The sequence below is a fragment of the Vipera berus genome (genome assembly GCF_964194415.1).
Source record: "Vipera berus genome assembly, chromosome: Z".
Lineage (NCBI taxonomy): Eukaryota > Metazoa > Chordata > Lepidosauria > Squamata > Viperidae > Vipera > Vipera berus.
In genome coordinates this window covers 94,600,037-94,621,654 of record NC_138205.1, presented here as the reverse complement: position 1 = coordinate 94,621,654, position 21,618 = coordinate 94,600,037, and the positions used below count along the sequence as shown (strand labels likewise).

The 21,618-nt window shown below is 37.1% G+C and overlaps 1 protein-coding gene across 1 annotated transcript in view; it reads left to right on the top strand.

Annotated features, from left to right (window-relative positions):
• DNAH11 (dynein axonemal heavy chain 11) overlaps positions 1-21,618 on the top strand; it is a gene marked incomplete at its 3' end in the record, with an annotated part of 227,874 nt that overhangs the window by 97,898 nt on the left and 108,358 nt on the right. Inside the window, 6 exon segments of the mRNA XM_081342997.1 lie at positions 302-467; positions 1,526-1,628; positions 4,046-4,285; positions 12,589-12,750; positions 14,663-14,856; positions 15,881-16,043. Coding sequence (XP_081199123.1) covers positions 302-467; positions 1,526-1,628; positions 4,046-4,285; positions 12,589-12,750; positions 14,663-14,856; positions 15,881-16,043 — 1,028 coding nt within the window.

Here is a 21,618-nt window from a genome sequence, read left to right as displayed (position 1 = left end):
TACAGTTTATGTTCAGTGCAAATTCTCTTTAAGTCAACATCTTACAGTGTTATAAAATAAGAAGAAAACGTTTCCACTCTGGAAAAGATGAAGAGAACAATGTCCTCTTCTATTTTGGTATTAAGTTAATTGCTTATTTTGTAGCTTGAGCACTTTTTTGGTTATGTGTCCTGAATGCCCTTGTTGAAAAGCTATTCTCTATATTTTTCAATAGAAAAGCAGGATATAAATGTAAATAATTGCATTTTAATTATAGGTCTATTTTATATTATTAAATAATTATGCACCATATACGTTTTAGGAATTCTTGAAAAATCCTTGGAGAAAAAAGCTGGTCGTAACTATGGCCCTGTGGGAAACAAAAAATTGATTTATTTTATTGATGATCTGAACATGCCAGAAGTGGATGCTTATGGGACAGTTCAGCCTCACACACTAATTCGGCAGCACATAGATTACAGACATTGGTAAGCCTTTATTATTACAGTTGGTTGCACAGTCAGCCAGATGTTTAAACTGGATTTGGTATTTTTATCAACATACCACACCTTCTTAAGGACCTGGGATAGCCAGATGTTTCATGGTGTTAAAGATATCCTCGTAAGATGTAAGCTTTCCAAGTAAAGTTGCCTTTTGCAACTTTTGTAATTGAATGAGGTAGATATTTTCAATATTGATGGTGTTCAAGTAGATGTTGCTCCAGTTATTTTGGGTTTGCACACAACACCTGTTACTATTGGTACTACCTTTGTTTTCTTTAGCTAGAGCTGTTTTATTTGTATTTGCAAATATTTGCATTTTATTATCTTCTCCAGTTCTTTTTCTTCTACTCTGCTGCAATATTCACTACCCACATTTAAGTGTGGGGTGTTATATGGTAGGTGCTTGTCTATTTGAATTCTTAAGTCCCAGAGCACTTTAGCTTTTTCATTTTTTATTATTTTGTGAACTGGGTGGTCCCACCAGCTTGTATGCAGGCAAGTATTTCTTCCATATTTTTCAATGCACCATTTTTGTTACTTTGTTATGACATTGTTTGTAGTCAGTTTGCATACTCTTCTTGCAATAGTTAACTAGATGGTCCACTGTGTCTTCGGCTTCTTTGCAAAGGCAACATTTGCTGTCTGTTGCTGTCTTCTCAATTCTGGTTTTGTATGCATTTGTTTTTAAGGCTTGGTCTCAGCCAGAATTAGACTTCTTGTCCTTTCTTCAATTTTCCTGCTCTTAGCCATTGCCAGGTCTTCTTATGAAATCATTAATACTCTGAGCTCAAATATGTGTTCTTTATGATGAAAATACTAGTGCATGTTTGAAGTAACACATTTCATTTAAGCTTTGCCAAATTTCTAGGCAATTTTAAATATGGCAGTATTTGTTTTTTAGAGATTTAAGTTTGATTAATTACTAATGGAAGCTAATGGCCATATCTATTGTGTGAGACCAATATGTTTATCATTTGGGAGGATATATTCCTAGTCATTTTTAAATCAATTATTAATATTAAAAACACTTTTTGTCTCCTTAGGTATGATAGACAGACATTAACTGTGAAAGAAATTAATCATTGTCAGTATGTTGCCTGCATGAATCCCACTGTTGGCAGTTTTACCATCAACCCGCGACTTCAAGTAAGGTTATGAATGTCTCTTGTTTGAAGTATATTTGCTGTTGAGTCACCAACTTTTGTCTGACTCTTTGCGACCTCATGGACCATAGCTAACCATCTTATCCATGCCATTCCCTTCTCTTTTTGCCATCAATCTTTCCAAACATCAGAGGCTTTCCTAATGACCCCTTTCCTCTCATCTGGTGGCCAAAATAGTTGAGCTTCAGCTTCAGTCTCTGTCCTTCCAAAGGACAGTCAGGGTTGACTTCCTTTAGGATTGACTGATTTGATCTCTTTGCAGTCCAAGGGGTTCTCAAGAGTCTTCTCCAGCACCACAATTCAAAGGCATCAGTTCTTCGGCACTTAGCCTTCCTTATGATCCAACTTTCACAGCTATATTTTAGTACTGGGAAAATCATACTTTGATTGTATGAACCTTTGTCATATAATAACACAGCACAACATCATAAGATAACATAAGATAACATAAGATAACATAAGATAACATAAGATAAGATAAGATAAGATAAGATAAGATAAGATAAGATAAGATAAGATAACATAACATAACATAACACAACACAACATAATATAACATAACATAATTTAATAACATGTATTTGAAGTATATACAGCTGCCTAAAATTTATTTTGGTTTGCAGAAGACTTGGCAGATGATTGCTTACAAAACAATCCCATTAATGCAGAGAGACTGACATAGCAATCAGTTTTTAATCATGAAGAGACCAAAATGATTGGATGTGTATTACAAACTCTGCCCTCCCATTCTTGTATCACAACATCAACCTAAGAATGTAAGGAGCAGTGATGGGATTCAGCCAGTTCTCTCCAGTTCAGGAGAACCAGTAGTTAATTTTTTTTTGCCCAGGTGCAGAATGGACTTCCGGAAGTGGCATCCACACAGAGAACTGGTTGTTCACATATTTGAATCCCACCACTGGTAAGGAGGCATACACAACATATATTTCATTCATACTTCCCATCCATACCAGCAGACACCTATGCTGCTAGATACTTTGGAGTTTTGAAAGTATGTGGCCAGCATTATGGCAGTTTTGCCCATTCAGGAAAAAAAAGCAGTTGAAATGGATGTGGCCCAAGGCAAGTGGCCATTCAGCAGAAAGCAACTAAAATTGTTTTTCAGAATAATCTCCAAAGCTTTTTGTTTTGTTGTTGTTGTTATTGCCTTTTGACTTTTCTTTTGGGGCAAGTAAATGCATTTTTAAACAAAACAGGGAAATATTTTTTTCTTCAGGGCAACCATGAAAGGCATAATTAGAAATAAAGATAAATGTGGAGCATATGATTTTCTACTCAGGTGCAAGCAGGAGACTGATAGATAGCAAAGGAAGGTATGCCGGTATGATAGTATGCATAGCTTCCAACTCATTAAAACACATCATAATTTTGGCTCATTTCTCTGAAGACAGAGGTGTTTATAAACATGAGAGTTATCTGAGTGGAAGCATGTCTGAATAGAGAGCTTAAACAAATAGGGTGGTTATTCTATTTTTTACCACTTTAAAACATGAGATTCAGTATTGCAGTCAGGGATACCCACTAAAGGGAGGGTTAGAAAAGTCAAGATGACAGCTAAAACCATGCAATTAAAGCACCACTTCTTTCTGGAGTGCAGATTACATATTTGGAACATGAAAAGAGCTCAGTTCTCTGGTCCATCATGTTTTCATAGATTTATTTCTCTTCTTCAAATAACACCATCCAATACAGCTATAATAGACCTAGTTGCTATTAAGCAGTTGTGGGTATTACGTATGCATTTGTATAAATAGGGATGTATTTTTGTAGTGCAAAGTTCTGGAAAATAGTATTGTATTGATCACCTTATGTCCTTAGATAATGGACTAGAACAACACAGTCTCCTTGAATTGGACATCCAAGCCTTGCACTAGGACAGAGGACATTTGAGGTCATATAAGAATTTACATACTTGGGCAGCAATACTTTGATTTCTTTCTCTTTTTTTACTGTTTACAAGAACATCATTACTTTGGCCACCTACTGAGAAGGAAGGACTCACTGGAGAAGAGCCTAATGCTGGGAAAGATTGAGGGCAATAGAAGAAGGGGACGACAGAGATTGGGGTGGCTGAATGGAGTCACTGAAGCAGTAGGCGTGAGCTTAAAGAGACTCCAGAAGACGGTAGAGGACAGGAAGGCCTGGAGGAACGTTGTCCATAGGGTCGCAATGGGTCAGACACAACTTCACAGCTAACAACAACAAAGAGCATCATATGAAATTGTTCACTTAGAAATAGTTCTTTTGTAGATTTAAAAGTAAAATTGCATGAAATGTACATTATTAACTATTGTCATTTGTTCACAAATGTGTTCTTAAGTAGCTATTCATATAACAATATCACAAACACTAAAACTTAATATCTCCTTTTTATTTTAGAGGCATTTTGCTGTGTTTGCTATGAATTTTCCCTCTGCTGATGCTCTGAGCACCATCTATGGCAAGATTCTTGATTTCCATTTTCAGCTATATAATTTTAACCCATCTCTATTAAATCATGGACCTTCCCTGATTCAAGCTGCGATATGGCTTCACCAGACAATGGTTCAGAACTTTCTCCCCACAGCTATTAAATTCCATTACATTTTCAACCTTCGAGATCTCTCTAATATCTTCCAGGTCTGTAAGGAACAATACTCTTATTTTCATGCAAAAATTGAATTTATTTAATATAATAAGAATGTATAAATGTTAGTAAGGCCACACCTGGCATACTTCATCCACTTTTGCTCACCACATTACAAAAATGATGTTGAGACTTTGGAAAAAGTGCAAAGAAGAACAACTAAGATGATTTAAAGCCTGGAGACTAAAATACATGAAGAACAGTTGCAGGATTTGGGTTTGGCTAGTCTAGAGAAAAGAAGGACTAGGGGGGGACATGATGGTATTCCAGTACATCATCATCATCATCATCATCATCATCATCATAACAAGAAGAAGAAGAAGAAGAAGAAGAAGAAGAAGAAGAAGAAGAAGAAGAAGAAGAAGAAGAAGAAGAAGAAGAAGAAGAAGAAGAAGAAGAAGAAGAAGAAGAAGAAGAAGTTGGAAGGGACCTTGGAGGTCATCTAGTCCAACCCCCTGCTCAGGCAGGAAACCCTATACCATTTCAGACAAATGGCTGGCCAGTCTCTTCTTAAAAACTTCCAGTGTTGGAGCATTCACCACTTCTGGAGGAAGGTTGTTCCACTGGTTAGTTGTTCTAACTGTCAGGAAGTTTCTCCTTAGTTCTAGGTTGCTTCTCTCTTTGACTACTTTCCATCCATTGCTTCTTGTCCTGCTTTCAGGTGCTTTACAGCTTGACTCCCTCTTCTTTGTGGCAGCCCCTGAGATATTGGAACACTGCTATCATGTCACCCCTCACCCTTCTCTTCATTAAACTACACATACCCAATTCCAGCAACCGTTCCCTATATGTTTTAGCCTCCAGTCCCCCGATCATCTTTGTTGCTCTTCTCTGTACCCTTTCTAGAGTCTCGACATCTTTTTTACATCGTGGTGACCAAAACTGGATGCAGTATTCCAGGTGTGGCCTTACCAAGGTATTGTAAAGTGGTATTAGTACTTCACATGATCTTGATTCTATCCCTCTGTTAATGCAGCCTAGCACTGTGTTGGCTTTTTTGGCAGCTGCAGCACACTGCTGGCTCAAAGAGGAGCCACAAAGAGGAGGGGGGCAATTTATTTTCCAAAGCACCAGAGGGCCGGACAAGAAACAATGGGTGGAAACTAATCAAGGAGAGAAGCAACCTGGAATTAAGGAGAAACTTCCTAACAGTGAGGACAATTAACCAGAGGAACAGCTTGCCATCAAAAGTTGTGGGTGCTTCATCATTGGAAGTTTTTAAGAAGAGAATGATTGTGTGATATTATGTCTGAAATGGTATAGGGTCTCCTGCTTGAAAGGGGAGTTGGACCTCCAAGGTCCCTTCCAGTTCTATTTTGATTGATTGAAGAAATCAATTTTATTGCATTTAAAACAAATATGATTCGATTTGAAGACAAGGAGAAATAATGGGTTATAATAGTGTCAGAATTTAACTTGGGCCTTCATTCATTTAAGAGTGTCCTAAGAACGTATGTATTGGTTCCCACTCTTATCTTTTAATCTCTAAAGTTAGTCTATCCATTTCTGCACAATCCAATATTTTCTTAATTAATACATCTTCAGTCGATAGCTTTTCATTTTTCCAATATTGGGCATACATAATTCTCGCTGCTGTCAATACATGTAACATTAAGTAACTGCTCTCCTTGACATAGTTAGGGCCTATCATTCCTAAGAGAAACAATTCTGGTTTAAATTCTATTTGTTTTTTAATCATCTTCTCTAACCGTAAGTGTATCTTAAGCCAAAACCTTTTTGCTTTAGGACATGACCACCAGATATGGCAATAAGTACCTGGTCTTTGATTACATTTCCAACAAACATTTGAAGTATTTTTAAACCTTTTAGCTAGTCTCACTGGTGTCATGTGCCATCTATAAAACATTTTATAGAAATTTTCTTTATATGATACCGCTTTGGTTAATCTAATATTTCTATCCCATAGCTTTTCCCATTCTTCAAGCTCTATAATATGTCCAACATTTTTTGCCCATATTATAATTGTTTCTTTAACTTGTTCCTCCTCCATCTTTAAGTTAAGCAGTATTCTATAGAGTTTTTTAATCAGCTTTTCATCTGTTTTTAGCAATGTATGATCAAGTTCTGTCTGTTCCTTATAGAGCCCTGGTGCTTTCATGTCTTTTTCATATCTTGATTGAATTTGTAAATATGGCCACCATGATAGGTCAATACCTTGTTGTTGTAAGTCTTGTCTGGATTTCAATCTTCCTTCATTGTCCAGTATGTCTTTATATGTTACAAGTTTATCATAGTTAATTAAGTTTGGGTAAGCAAAGGCTTCCATTGTTTTTTTTTTTTTTTTTTTTTATTGAAAAGTTTTAAAATACAATTTTCCCTTGAAAAACCCCCCTTCCCCCTCCCTCCTCCCCCCCTACCTCCCCTCCTCCCCCCACCCTCCTCCCCCCCTACCTCCCCCCCTCCCCCCCCCTACTTCCCAGAGCTGAATACAAGGTATATATATATATAAAAAAGCAAACCTAAGCAGCCATATACTAACAACTATAAATTCTAAAATCCATCACTCTCTAGCTTATATAGGATAAAACAAACCTTAACAATATTAAATATATATATAAAAAAAAACTAGAATAAGAAAAGGACACTCTCTAGCTTATATAGAATGGAACAAACCTTAATAGTATTAAACATATATTAAAAACAAAAAAAAGGAAAAAGAAAAAAAAAAACCCTTCTCAACCCTATACTTATCCTAAATAAACTCCATCCATTTTATCCATTCCATGATATAACATTCTTACAAATAATTTTCCAAATTAACCAAGGATCCCAAATCAAAAAACTTTAAAATCAACTCTTCAGTAATCGACCGTTCCTCTTCCAGTACCACATCTATAATTATTCCAAACACAACAAAAAAAAAGAAAAAAAAATTGCAAACAAAACTTGAACTTTAATCCAAAAAAGCTCACCCTTTCCACAAAACCACCAAATATAGAAATATATTGCGTCTACACCCAAATCTTTTCCCCCCTCCCCTACTTGACTACTTGACTATATCGTAAAAGTTCCAAAGACTTCTGCGATTCCTGCTACTTTCTCTTCTTAGATCGTTTTGCAGCAGCACGCGTCACCCTCTGTTTTATAGATTCATCCAACGAGGTTGTATCTTGATCTCCTCCAACACCGTTGTCTTCTATCTGACCATCTTCGGCCTCTTGATGCAGTCCTTCTCCAGATCCCTTTCCAGCTTCCAAAAGTGTTAATGGCGTTGCATTTAAAACATTATTGTAGAAATCACGCGCTTGCATCACAGTAACCAAACGGTACTTTTTACCTTCGTGCGTCACCATCAACCCCACTGGGATCTCCCATCTGAACCTTATATCTCGTTGCTTGAGCTCTTGCACAAGAAATGTAAAATCCTTCCTTCTCCTTAGAATCTTTGGAGGAATTTCTTTTAAGACCAAAACTTCTTGATTAGCAATCATAACTTTAGTATCATAAGCAGCTTGTATAACTTCATCTCTAGTTTCCCTTTTTGCAAAATATACCACCACATCTCTAGGCAACTTCCTCTGTCTGGCAATCCATGAATTCACACGAAACACTTTGTCCATGCCTCCTTTTATTTCAGATGCTGGCTGTTTCAACACTATTTCAAAAGCCTCAGAAACCAGCTGCTTTAGATCTTCCTTAGTATTCTCCTTTAAGCCTCTAATTCTAATGGCAAACTGCATCTGGAAATATTCAGCAAGACACAGTTCCTTTTCCATTTTATTTTCATTCTCCAATACTTTTGCTTCTAATATAGCATTCTTTTGAGTCAAGTCTTCTAGCTTTTCCTCCAATTCTTCCACACACCGAGCCACTTTACACACTGAAGTCAAGATGTCTACCCTCATCGCTTTGAGCTTCTGTTCCATCCTCTCCTCCATTCTCTCCTCCAATTTCTCCAATTTCTCCTCCATCTGTGCAAATCTAATATTAATTGATTCCAAAATTACCTGGGTATGTTTTTCAAGAGCATCTTGTAAGTCCTTTGATGTCAATACATCAGGAGGATGCAGCGCCTGCAATAATGATTGTTGCACGGGAGAAGTTCCAGCACTCCGAAGAGTTTTAGGAGGTGGTTTAGCCGCCATCTTTTACCAAATATGACGCACTTTCACTTCAGATTTGTAATCCAAAAAAGTCCATCAAGCTGGAGAGTAAAACATAGTAATCCTCTTTACCATTTCCTCTTGTATCGCTCTGCCTGCTCCTTTAAATCATAGTCATTCCTTCAGGCAGGGGTGGTCGCAGACGGCTGGCTCTGCTCCAAGAATCAGGAGCAGAGGCGACGGCCAGCTGGGAGCAGCCCAGGCTACGGGGGAGTTCAATCCTTCAGCCGCCCAAGCCATAAGCTCAGGCGGCCCTGGAGAACTCTACCCCTACCTGGGAGCTCGCCCCCTCCTCTTCTCCCAAGGAGGGGGCTTCGGATTCGCCCGAACAGCTGATCGGCGCTGTTTCGGGCGAAAAAAACAACAGCTGAGCCGCGGGCAGCCCGGGAAGGCTCCCTCCGTCGCCGCGGAGCCACCGGAAGTCCAAAGGCTTCCATTGTTGAAAGCCATTCAGGTCTCTTAGTATAATTTTTTTTCTTTCATTTTTTCCCATTCTAGAAGAAGGGCATTTCTTATAGCATGGTTCTGAAAGTATCTATGCGCTTTATTCTTTCCATACCACAGAAAGGCATGCCAGCCAATCTGCAGGTCATGGCCCTCTAGGTATAGTAATCTTTTGTCTCTAAGTGTTATCCATTCTTTAATCCACGTTAAAATAGCTGCTTGGTAATATAACTTCCAGTCTGGAAGTCCAAGTCCTCCCCTTTCTCTAACGTCCTGTAGCAATTTCACTTTAATTCATGCTTTCTTCCCTTGCCAAACAAATTTCAATATTATAGTATTCAGTTCATCAAAAAAAGGCTTTTTCTAATTTTACCGGAATGGTTAGAAATAAAAAAAAAGTATTTTCGGTAAGATATTCATTTTAATTGTAGCTATTCTCCCCAATATTGACAGTTGGAGATTTTTCCAGTTTTCTAAGTCCAGTTTTATTTGTTTTAATAGTTTTGTATAGTTGTCTTCTTTCACTGTTATATACATCTTGCTGTTAAATAAATTCCCAAGTATTTAACTTTTTTAACTATTTGAAGATTTGTTTTTCTTGCAAGTTGCATTTTCTGTTTTTCTGTTAAGTTCTTTGGCAAAACTTTAGTCTTTTCTCTATTTATTATCAGGCCTGTGACCTCACCATATTGTTCTATTATGGCCAACAATTTCATGCTCGTTTCCAGAAGTTCTTCCAGTATAAAGACCAAGTCATCTGCGAATGCCTGCAATTTATATTTTTCACCCTTTATCTCCAGTCCTTTGATCTCAGAATCTTTTCTAATATTTCTGTTCAATACTTCCAAGATTATATAAATAACAACGGTGATAAAGGACATCCTTGTCTTGTGCCCTTTTTAATATCAAAGTTTTCTGTGTAGTCTCCATTTACAATTACTCTAGCAGTCTGTTTGTCATAAATTGCATAAATTGCATTCATAAAGTTTTCCCCAAAATCCATTTCCAAAAGTTGCTGAAACATAAATTGCCAAATCCCACTCTTATCTTTTTTTTTATTTAAAAAGTTTTACAATACATTTTAACTTTAATCCCCCCTCCCCCACCCCCATCTAACCCTCCCTATCCCTCTCCCCCATTCCCACCTCCCCCACCCTCCCCGACTTCCCAGAGCTAAATACAGGGTATAAAAACGAAAAACAAACATTAGCATCCATATACTATCAACAATAAACTATTAATTCTATCACCCTCTGGCTCATGTAAAATGATTACAAACAATAATAATATTACAAATAAGAAAAAAAGAGAAAAAAACAGAAAAGGAACTTTAGTCAAATGCTAAATAAAATTTCTTAATCCCAATCCTTATTCATATTAATTTCAAAGAAAAAACTTTCATCTACCATTTACCTTCTCCCACATTTCTCTAATCTCTAGACAAATTCTCAATTATGCGCCAAAAGCGCCTATTTCTATTAACCTTATTAATCTCCAACCATACTGAGCTATAATCAAAAATAGTTCTTACATATATCACACCAAATATCTCGCAGTTCCAAATCATCCATCTATACGCCTAGGACACCATTCCAATCTCCAATAAAAATAAGATAAAAAATTTAAAAAATTTTTATAATCCAATTAGGTAGCCTTTGTTTATAGTAAATTAAAAAAAATCAACTTATTGTTGATTAGAAGCTTGCGTACCCAATTAAATTCAATAAATACTTTTGGTCCACAACCCTAATATACGTTTCTTGCAAACAAATAATATCAGTCTTAAATTATTTTAAATATTAAAAAGCTTTCTTTCTCCTCTATGATGAATTCAATCCGTTGACATTCTAAATTAGAAATTTAGTCACCAATCTTGACACTCCAAAGCTTTTGGAGCATATCTGAAATGACCCCTTCAGCTTCTTTAAGCCGCGCCCCTCCCACAGCTTCGCTGTAAGTACGCTTTGGAGGTTCCATAACTTTCTGCTGGTCTTCCTCTTGCTCTCGTCTCGCTCGTCTTGGGGCGGCACGCGTCATCCTCTGCTCTCCTACAGCAACCGATGAAACTGTAACTTGATCCCCTCCAGCACCATTCTCCTCTATCCGTCTATCTGCAACTTCTTGAAGCTTTCCCTCACCATATCCCTTTGCAACTTCCAGATGTGGTAGGGGGCTTGCTTTTAACACATTGCTATAAAAATCACGTGCCTGGGCCACAGTGACCAGACAATATCTTTTACCTTCATACATTACCACCAGTCCAACTGGAATCTCCCATCTGAACTTGATATCACATTTCTTAAGTTCCTGTACAAGAAATGCAAAATCTTTCCTTCTCTTTAAAATCTTTGGAGAAATCTCTTTTAAAACCAAGACTTCTTGCTCAGCAACTATCAATTTAGTATCATAAGCAGCTTGAATGACTTCATCTCTAATTACTCTCTTTGTAAAATAGACCACCACATCTCTGGGTAACTTCCTCTGTCTTGCAATCCATGAATTAACACGAAAAATTTTATCCATACTTCCCTCAATTTCAGATGCTGGCTGACCCAATACCGCTTCCAAAGCCTCAGAGATCAGCTGCTTTAAATCTTCTTTAGAATTCTCCTTTAAACCCCTGATTCTAATAGCATACTGCATCTGATGATACTGAGCAAGGCTCAATTCTCCATCCATTTTGTCCCTTAAATTTTCATTTATATTTTCATTCTCTAATATCTTTGCTTCTAATATAGAGTTCTTTTGACTGAGATCCTTCACTTTAACATCCAGCTGTTGCACACATTCAGCTACACTTTCAATCATAGACAACATGTCTACCCTCATTGCTCTAAACTTCTCTTCCATCTTCTTCTCCAACTTCTCCTCCAGCTTTTTCAACTTTTCATCCATCATATCAGACATTAATTGTGAATGCTTTTCAAGGGCATCTTGCAAATCCTTAAGCGTCAACGCCGGAGGAGGTACAGGAGGAAGCAAAGCTTGCAACGAGGTCTGTTGCACCGGGGAAAACCCCGCATTCCGAAAAACTTTAGAAGTTTTGGCCGCCATCTTTCATCACTTTCACTTATTGCGCACTTTCACTTTAAAGCTATAAAATCCCTTGAGCTAGAGAGTAAAAAATAAAAGTCCACATCACCTTGACCTCCTGTACCGCTCTGCCTGCATCTTGATACTCAAAAGTACTCCTTCTGGCAGGGGTGGTTGCTAACGCCTGGCTCTGCTCCAAAAATCACGGAGCAGAGACACTGCGCAGCTCGGAGCAACCCAGGCTTCGGGGGGGCTCAATCCTTCAGCCACCCAAACTCTAAGCTCAGGCGGCCCCGGAGAGCTCAACCCCTACCTGGGGCCTCACCCCCTCCTCTTCTCCCGAGGAGGGGGCTTCAAATCCATCTAAACAGCTGATCGGCACTGTTTACGATGGAAAAACACAGCTGCGGAGCGGACAGCCTGGAGGCGGCTGTCTTCGGCGCCGCGTCGCCACCAGAAATCCTCTTATCTTGATAGCATGGCATAATTACAAAGAAAAAAAATATATTTTGAATGTAAATAAGATTAAGAAAAAGCAGTTTCAAAAAAGCTGGGCATGTAATTGTTGGAAGGTATGGTTTACATGTAGTTCTCAGTTTAGAAATCAAGCTGTTGCTACCAGCTTTATGTGTTCTGCATATCTTGCTGATTGTGTGTTATAATACTTTTAACATACCTTCCCTTTTCATTTAAAGGGGATTCGGTTTGCTAAACTGGAGTGTTTGAAGCATCCACATGATCTTATTCGTTTATGGCTTCATGAGTCTTCACGTGTTTATGGAGATAAATTAATAGAAGAAAAAGATTGCAATTTGTTTCATAAAAAGTTGATAGATACTGCACATAAATATTTTGAGGTAAATAACTAGTATTTATCTACCACTAATTATTTGAAAATTCTTTTAATGGTCAAAGATCCATGAAAGAGAAATGAAACACAAATAAATGCAAAGAAAACACTAATGTAACATACTACTTTCTTTTATAACCATAAGCTCCTAAAATGCATCTACATTAAATATTATAAAAGACATAGTGATTACTGTTTTGGTTTGAGAAGAGTTCATTATGGTCTTTTCAGAAAAAGACAACCAGTCAGTGAGATCTCTGGAGTGCTCAACAGTGTTTTATTTTGTTTATATGCTTTTTCTAACTAAAAGAAATTTTAATAATTTGTGAAGATCCCAAATAGCATGTCTTTTTAACTTTGGTGATGTAGGGTTCCCTTTAAAATTGTGTCCTAAAACACCATGTTGTTCGATCATTTTACAGCTAATTCACCCTTATTCCGCATATATTTATAGTAATAAAAAAGATTTTTTTATAGACAGTTCTTCTGCATAGGAAATATATTGTTTAACTATATATAGTTAGCATTTCAATTTCCTGCTAGGTTAACTGGCTCTGATAGTGGATTTATGATGGACATTACTAAGAGAAAATTTGGAGTACAGACAAGCAAAAAAAGGAGTTTAACCATTTAAATTTAATTCTTTTATTTAGTTTTAAATAATCTGCTTTTTTCAAAGTATTCTCAATAATTTGATGGTGCAGTTATTTACATAAACTTAAGGACCGTGCATTATTTGTTTCTTATGTCTTAAGTTTTCCACCTCAGCAAGTAGGCTTTAAAAGTAGGGAAAAACGGCTTTGAAGAGAAAAAATGTTCAGGGAAAGTTTAAATTATTATCCCTCTCTCCCTTGTGAAACAAAGCAGCCAGATCTTCCCTGACCTTCCATACTAGGATCGTGTATACTCTGATTAATTCTTATAACATAGACATAATTACAGCTATGATGGCTTGAAACCTGTAATGCTAAGTCAGTTATGCACATGGATCCCAGCTGCTGAAATGCTAAAGCTGGCACTCTTCGCTGTCATGATCTTTTTTTAAAAAAAATTAAATTATCACTAAAGTTTTTTCCCTCCAAAATAGGTAAAAAAAATAAAAATGAAGAAAAAACAGGCAGACATCAATCATTGACAATAAAAATAAAAAAAACATGTACCATGTTTTTGATAAATATATCATGATCAATGTTTAGACTGAGAATTAGATGATAAGATAAGATAGATAAGATAAGATAAGATAAGATAAGATAAGATAAGATAAGATAAGATAAGATAAGATAAGATAAGATAAGATAAGATAAGATAAGATAACCTTTATTGTCATTTTTTTACTGTGGGCACAACGGCACACATCAAAAATGAAAGTTAGTTGCCCCTGCTCTCAAAATGAAACACATACGTGACACACACCTAAACATACTATATACAACATATGTATAAACCCACACCCCTACGTATGTATAACAAATAAATATCAAATACTGTCCATCTTGAATATATAATGGAAGGAGGAAATTAGAAGACAGTTTTTGTAAACAGCCACCTGCAGATTGTTCTGCCATTAGTGAAATGAACTGCTTCCTTCTGAATTCACAGGAAAGCTATTAGAAAGAAACCAAGAAAATCTATATCATAATGTATTGGGAAATAAATTGTTTTTAAATGGTAAATAGTTCAGTTGTATAAATTCTTGTAACTTCATTCCTTTTGTCTGAATAAATCTTGTTAAACAAGGTTACATGAGTTGCCTTTGGTTTGGGGCAACTGCGAAAAGTTTTGACATTGAAACATTTATGGAAAGATATTTGATGTGGCCTTATGGCTACTCAATAATAAATGATTGATTGGCAAAGTACATTGCAATGCATTTCAGATATTAAGTTTCTCTTTTTGTTGCCATGTTGCCAACTTGCCAGGATGTGGAAGATCATGTTCTTCTACAAAAGCCTCTTATTTACTGTCATTTTGCAAATGGTGTGGCAGACCATAACTATATGCCTGTCAAAGGCTGGGAAATGCTGAGAAAGATACTCCTCGAGGCGCTAGAAAACTACAATGAAATATATGCATCAATGAACTTGATTTTATTTGAGGATGCTATTCAGCATGTGTAAGTAAATGTTTAGTTTTGGGTGTTTTAATTTGGATTTATTTATTTACATATAGAGAAACATGAACAAGGCATAAAAGTCTTCAGCTGCTGAATCTTGCCCATTCATTGGTATAACAAGGATACAAAAAGTGTGATCTGGGGCAACCTTTGAACATCTGTGTTGTGATTTTCCAAGCCCCATAGTGGGTTCCTTTTTATATTTAAGGCATTTTAAAAATCAAATTGGTTGGATTAAGCCTTACACTTTAGAGCCTTTAGAAATTTGGCCCTCAGTATTCCCTGTAGCCTCAAGTATAATGTCCTTATGAAAATGATATCTGAAGCTAGAAATACTTACTTATTGAGATGTTTGCTTATTATCTTTCATATAGTAGATACATATCCACACCTACTTGTTCATGTATTCTCCAGTAAGACCAAAAACATTTCACTATCAAGGGAAGTGTTAAAATTGGCAAGATGGTTGCTGGATGGTTGATTGCTTTTGTACCTGTGCCAGCATGCACATGTTAAAAGGCAGCATAACTTGTTTCACAGTTTTCATCAACCATTTTGTTAATTTTGACACATACATACGCACCCTTATGGATGTCACAGATTGATGATAAATTGCTGATATGTCTATGTCAGATATGGGTTGTTTGTTGTTGTTAACGTGATTACATAGTACACTGGATATTTCCCAGTCAGCCTCTATTTTTCAGGTCAGTCTCCTTTACAGGATTACTACTGTAAGGGTAACATGAGCAGAAACATCTCTATGTGCCTCCTTGAGTTCCCAGAGGAAAACTAGGATATATTAGTTGCCTCCTTGAGTTTCCAGAGGAAAACTAGGATATATTAGTAAGAGAGTAATAATCATCATATGTCAAAATCTTTCATGATGTTTATCAAGAAAAATTATTATATCTGAAATGAAATGAAATGATTCTATTTTGCACAAGACAGATGCAATATCCCTACATGAGAACTGCAATATTATGATGCAGCTACTAATGTGCTGTTCTTTTTTCATTATCAGATGTCGTATTAACAGAATCTTGGAGTCCTCTTGTGGTTATGCACTTTTGATTGGAGTTGGTGGCAGCGGAAAACAAAGTTTATCAAGACTAGCTGCCTACCTTGGCTCTCTTGAAGTATTTCAAATTACACTGAGAAAAGACTACACAGTAGAGGATCTCAAGGTATATGTTCAATCATCTAGAGCAGGGGTCCCCAACCCCCAGGCCATGGCCCACTACTGGGATACAACCCATTCGGAACCAGGTTGCAGAAGTGGCGGGTGAATGCATGCATGCACTTCCATTTGTACAAGCAGTGGGTGCATGTGCCTGCCCCTCATTCAAATGGAGTTGAGCACACATGCACGTTCTCCCACCGTTTGCATGTAACCATTCCCCCTTCTTCCCCCACCACCGGTCCATAAGGCCAGAAACGTTGGAGATCTCTGATCTAGAGAATGATGTTATTTGAAACCTCAAGATTGGAAGTAGCTATCACATTTTTTATTCTTTTTTCTTATCTCTCTCTCTCTCTCTCTCTCTTATTATGAGCAGAAAATGAATAAATGGTTTCTTCCTGCTATTTTTCACCAGAATATTTGCTATTAGATTTAGGAAAACAGGATGTAGAGAATTTTTAGATCTAACATTCCTGTTCTGATAGAGCAGGATGAAGAGATTGGCACCAAACACTGGATTCATGCATTACACCAAGTCAAAATGTGATTTGTTAAATATTGGCCTAGCATGTTGCTTGAAACTAATTACTTAATGTGTTGTTTGTCTTAAAGCCATTATGAATAAAAGAATGTCAGAGCTGTCAAGGATGAATCAAAACACTCAAAATGACATAACACACTCCTAAAATATTAGTGATAGAAAATCACTCTTGAACTAGTCTACAAATTATCATTAGCCAAAATTTTGACTTGAACATTTTTCTGGCTGCCATCAGATTTTCAAATATTTTGTTTTGTGTCAAAACTCAATGTTTTCTTTTATATAGCCCTCTACAGCCATGATTTCCTGATTCTATTTTCTCTAAGAATTACTTTTATTTATTTGATTGATTGAATGAATATATTTGATTACTTTTATTTAACCATAAATTTATAAGAACATCTTTTATGATATTGTAACACTTACCTCTTCGAACAAGCTGGCCTGGCCTGATGGGATGGGGTTGGGTTTTTTTAATGTGTTTTAACTTATTGTAAGAGTTGTGGGTATTTTGTTTAATCTCTTTTAATTTTTGTATTTTGTCTTTTAACATGCACTGCCCTGTTCACCGCCCTGAGTCCTTTGGGAGAAGGGCGGTATACAAATAAAATTAATAATAATAATAATAATAATAATAATAATAATAATAATAATAATAATAATAATAATAATAATAATAATTTATGAAGATTGATTAAATGCATATATGCTATCAAGTCAATGTTGACTCCTGATGATCACCTAAGTAGATTTTCTCTATAATGATCAGTCCGTTACTTGATCTTTCATGTCTTTTATAGTGCACTCATCGCCATTGTAAAGTGAATCTATTCACCTTGCTATTTGTCACATTTTTTTTCCATCTTTCGCAGTGTTAGAGCCTCATGCATAGAACTAAGTATTTGTACAATGTGTTCCAAGTAAAATAATTTAAGCCTGTGCATTTGTGTCTCAAGTGAGACCTCTAGATTGACTTGTTCAAATGATCAATGACTTGATCCATTTCTTTGTTTACTTGACTAAACAGTATTCACAGAAGACTTCTCCAATTCCAAAGTTCAAAATCACGAGTACTGTTCCTTCTTAAAAATCCAGTTTTTGTTTCCATGAAGAGTCACAGTAAATGCCATTGCATGCACATTTTTGACCTTTGTAGGTACAGAAAGACCACAGTACCTGAGCATCTTTTCTAAGGCCTTCATAGCTGCTCTGCCAAATGTTAGTTTGTGGCATGTTTCCTCCCTGCTTGTTCCTTACTAGTTAATCCTAGGGGCAGAAGTTTGTGGTTTTTTAAGAAAAAAACCCTTTAATATCTTCATTTTCAGTTCTAAAGCTTTTTATTGCTTTTATTGTACTTGAATTTACTTGAACAGAAAAATCATTTTCTCAGTTCACTGAAAAATATAGAAATAGATTATTTGGGTGGGAGGAGCCTAACTTTTTCAGTCGGAGGAGATTGTGTTAAATTTTTAGTCTTCCAGATAAAAGAGAGAACCAAACAAAGAGAAAGAACCAAATCTTTTGGACTGCCCTTCCATTAAAAAAGTATGCAAGGATAAATGTGTTTATTTACCTGCCCATTTAACTGAAGAATTGTTTACAAATTATTTCACTGTAAATTATCTATTCTATAGGAATATTAAACATTTTGAATCTACACTTAAGTTACCTACTTGTATGAACTTAATAATCACATGAATCTTTCTCATGGAATCAGTATATTCTAAGAAGATTTCTTGGGAAAAATTTATAGTCAGGACCCCCGAAATCAACTATTTATAAAATAACATAGGCTTTTACAAACTTTAAAACATCTATTTCTTTGAAGAACATAAGACCTAATCATAGAACTATAGAGAGACCCTTTCACAAGCACCTTTCTCCTGAATCTAAGTGATTTTTCAAGATGTTGTTGTTGTTGTTAGTTGCGAAGTCGTGTCCGACCCATTGCGACCCTATGGACAACATTCCTCCAGGCCTTCCTGTCCTCTACCATCTTCTGGAGTCCATTTAGGCTCATGCCTACTGCTTCAGTGACTCCATCCAGCCACCTCATTCTCTGTCGTCCCCTTCTTCTCTTGCCCTCAACCTTCCCAGCATTAGGCTCTTCTCCAGTGAGTCCTTCCTTCTCATTAGGTGGCCAAAGTAGTTGAGTTTCAACTTCAGGATCTGGCCTTCTAAAGAGCAGTCAGGGTTGATCTCCTCTAGGACTGACTGGTTTGATTGCCTTGCAGTCCAAGGGACTCACAGGAGTCTTCTCCAGCACCATAGTTCAAATACTTCAATTCTTTGGTGCTCAGCCTTTCTTATGGTCCAACTTTCACAGCCATACATTGCAACTGGGAAGACCATAGCCTTTTGTTGGCAGGGTGATGTCTCTGCTTTTTAGTGTGCTGTCTACATTTGCCATGGCTTTCCTCCCCAGAAGCAAGCATCTTTTAATTTCTTGGCTGCAGTCCCCGTCTGCAGTGATCTTGGAGCCCAGGAAAATAAAATCTGTCACAACCTCCATTTCTTCCCCATCTATTTGCCAGGAAATGAGAGGGCCGGATGCCATGATCTTGGTTTTCTTAATGTTTAGTTTCAACCCAACTTTTGCACTCTCCTTCTTCACTCGCAACAAGAGGCTCTTTAGTTCCTCTTCACTTTCTGCCATTACAGTGGTATCATCTTCTTTTTCAAGATAGTTCAACTATATACTTAAACAATGCAAACATGATTAGTGTTGTTAACACAATGAACAGACACTTTGAGACAAGTGAAGGAATTATAATGAGAAGTTCCATGTTCATTCAGTAATCAGAACCGAGTTCTCTGTTTCCATTATATTAAAAGTAAATCAATGATTGATTTTTTAAAAAAAAACACTGGAAAGGTGTGAATCACATAAAGGGATATAAACAAAGTCATTACCAAAAGCCAACATGGGTTTGTCAAAAACAAATCATGCCAGACAAATCTTATTGCATTCTTTGACCAGGTGACAAAATTAGTGGACCACAGGAATATTGAGGATATAATTTACTTGGACTTCAGTAAGGCATTTGATAAAATAGACCACAACCTGCTACTAGATAAGATAGAAAAATGAGGATTAGACAGCATCACCACCAGATGGATTCATAGCTGGCTGACCAGCGTGTGGTCCTCAATGGAACTGCATCTACATGAAGGGAAGTGTGTAGTGAGGTGCCCCAGGGTTCTGTTCTGAGCCCAGTGCTCTTCAACATCTTCATCAATGATATGGATGAGGGGATAGATGGGGAAATCATCAAATTTGCAGACACCAAGCTGGCAGGAATAGCCAACACTCCAGAAGATAGGCTTAAGATACAGAAGGATCTTGACAGACTTGAACATTGGGCACTATCTAACAAAATGAAATTCAATGGTAAAAAAGTAAGGTTCTACATTTAAGCAAGAAAAACCAAATGCCCGGATATAGTATAGGTGGTACCTTGCTCAACAGTGGTAACCGTGAGAGGGATCTTGAGGTCCTGGTGGACAATCACTTAAATATGAGCCAGCAGTGTGCTGCAGCTGCCAAAAAGGTCAACACAGTGCTAGGCTGCATTAACAGAGGGATAGAATCAAGGTCACATGAAGTATTAATACCTCTTTACAATGCCTTGGTAAGGCCACACTTGGAATACTGCATTCAGTTTTTGTCACCACGATGTAAAAAAGATGTTGAGACTCTAGAAAGAGTACATAGAAGAGCAACAAAGATGATTAGGGGACTGGAGGCTAAAACATATAAGAAACGGTTGCTGGAATTGGGTATGTCTAATTTAATGAACAGAAGGACAAGGTGTGACATGATACCAGTGTTCCAATATCTCAGGGGTTGTCACAAAGAAGAGGGAATCAAGCTATTCTCCAAAGAACCTGAAGGAAAGGCAAGAAGCAATGGATGGAAACTAACCAAAGAGAGAAGCAACCTAGAACTAAGGAGAAATTTCCTGACAGTTAGAACAATTAATCAGTGGAACAACCTTTCTCCAGAAGTTGTGAATGCTCCAACACTGGAAGTTTTTAAGAAGAGACTGGACAGCCATTTGTCTGAAATGGTATAGGGCAGGGATGTCAAGCCGTGCCCACTCCATTGCTGGCAATGGCAAAACTCTCCCAATATGTTGAGCAACGTCACGTGATATCGTGAGTTTGACATGTCTGGTATAGGGTTTCCTGCCTGAGCAGGGAGTTAGACTATATGACGTCCAAGGTCTTTTCCAACTTTTATTATTATTATTATTGATCATTGCACAGTCAACCAGATGTTCAGACTGGATTTGGCATTTTTGTCTACCTATCGAGTCCTTACCAAAGACCTGGGATAGGTAGATGTGGATGTTTGATGGTATTATAGATATTGTCGCAGGATGGAAGCAGTTCCTAGTAAGGCCACCTTTTGCAATTGACTAATGGCAAATTTGTCAATGCCAATGGTGTTCAAGTAGTGCTTCAGTTGTTTTGGGATTGCACCCAAGGAGCCTATTACTATTGGTACTACCCTTGCTTGCCTTTGCCACAGTCTTTCTATTTCTATTTGTAGGTCTTTGTATTTTGTATCTTCTCCAGTTCTTTCTCATCTATTTTGCTATCTTCAGGCACTGCCACATCCTCTATCCAGACTTTTTTGTCTTTCTTATCGACAATTGTTAAATCCGGGGTGTTATGTTGCAGGTGCTTACCTGTTTGAATTCTGAAGTCCCAGAGCAGTTTAACTTTATCATTTTCTATGACTTTCTCAATTTTATGATCCCACCAGTTCTTGCTTACAGGCAAATGATATTTCTGATAGATCTTCCAATGCACCATTGTTGTTACTTTGTCATGCTGATGCTTGTAGTCAGTCTGTGCGATCTTCTTGCAGCAACTTACCAGGTGGTCCACTGTTTCTTCAGCTTCTTTGCATAGGCGGCACTTACTGTCTGTTGCTGTCTTCTCAATTTTGACTTTGTATGCATTTGTCCTTAAGGCTTGGTCTTGTGCAGCCAGAATTAGTCCCTCGGTCTCTTTCTTCAACTTTCCTGCT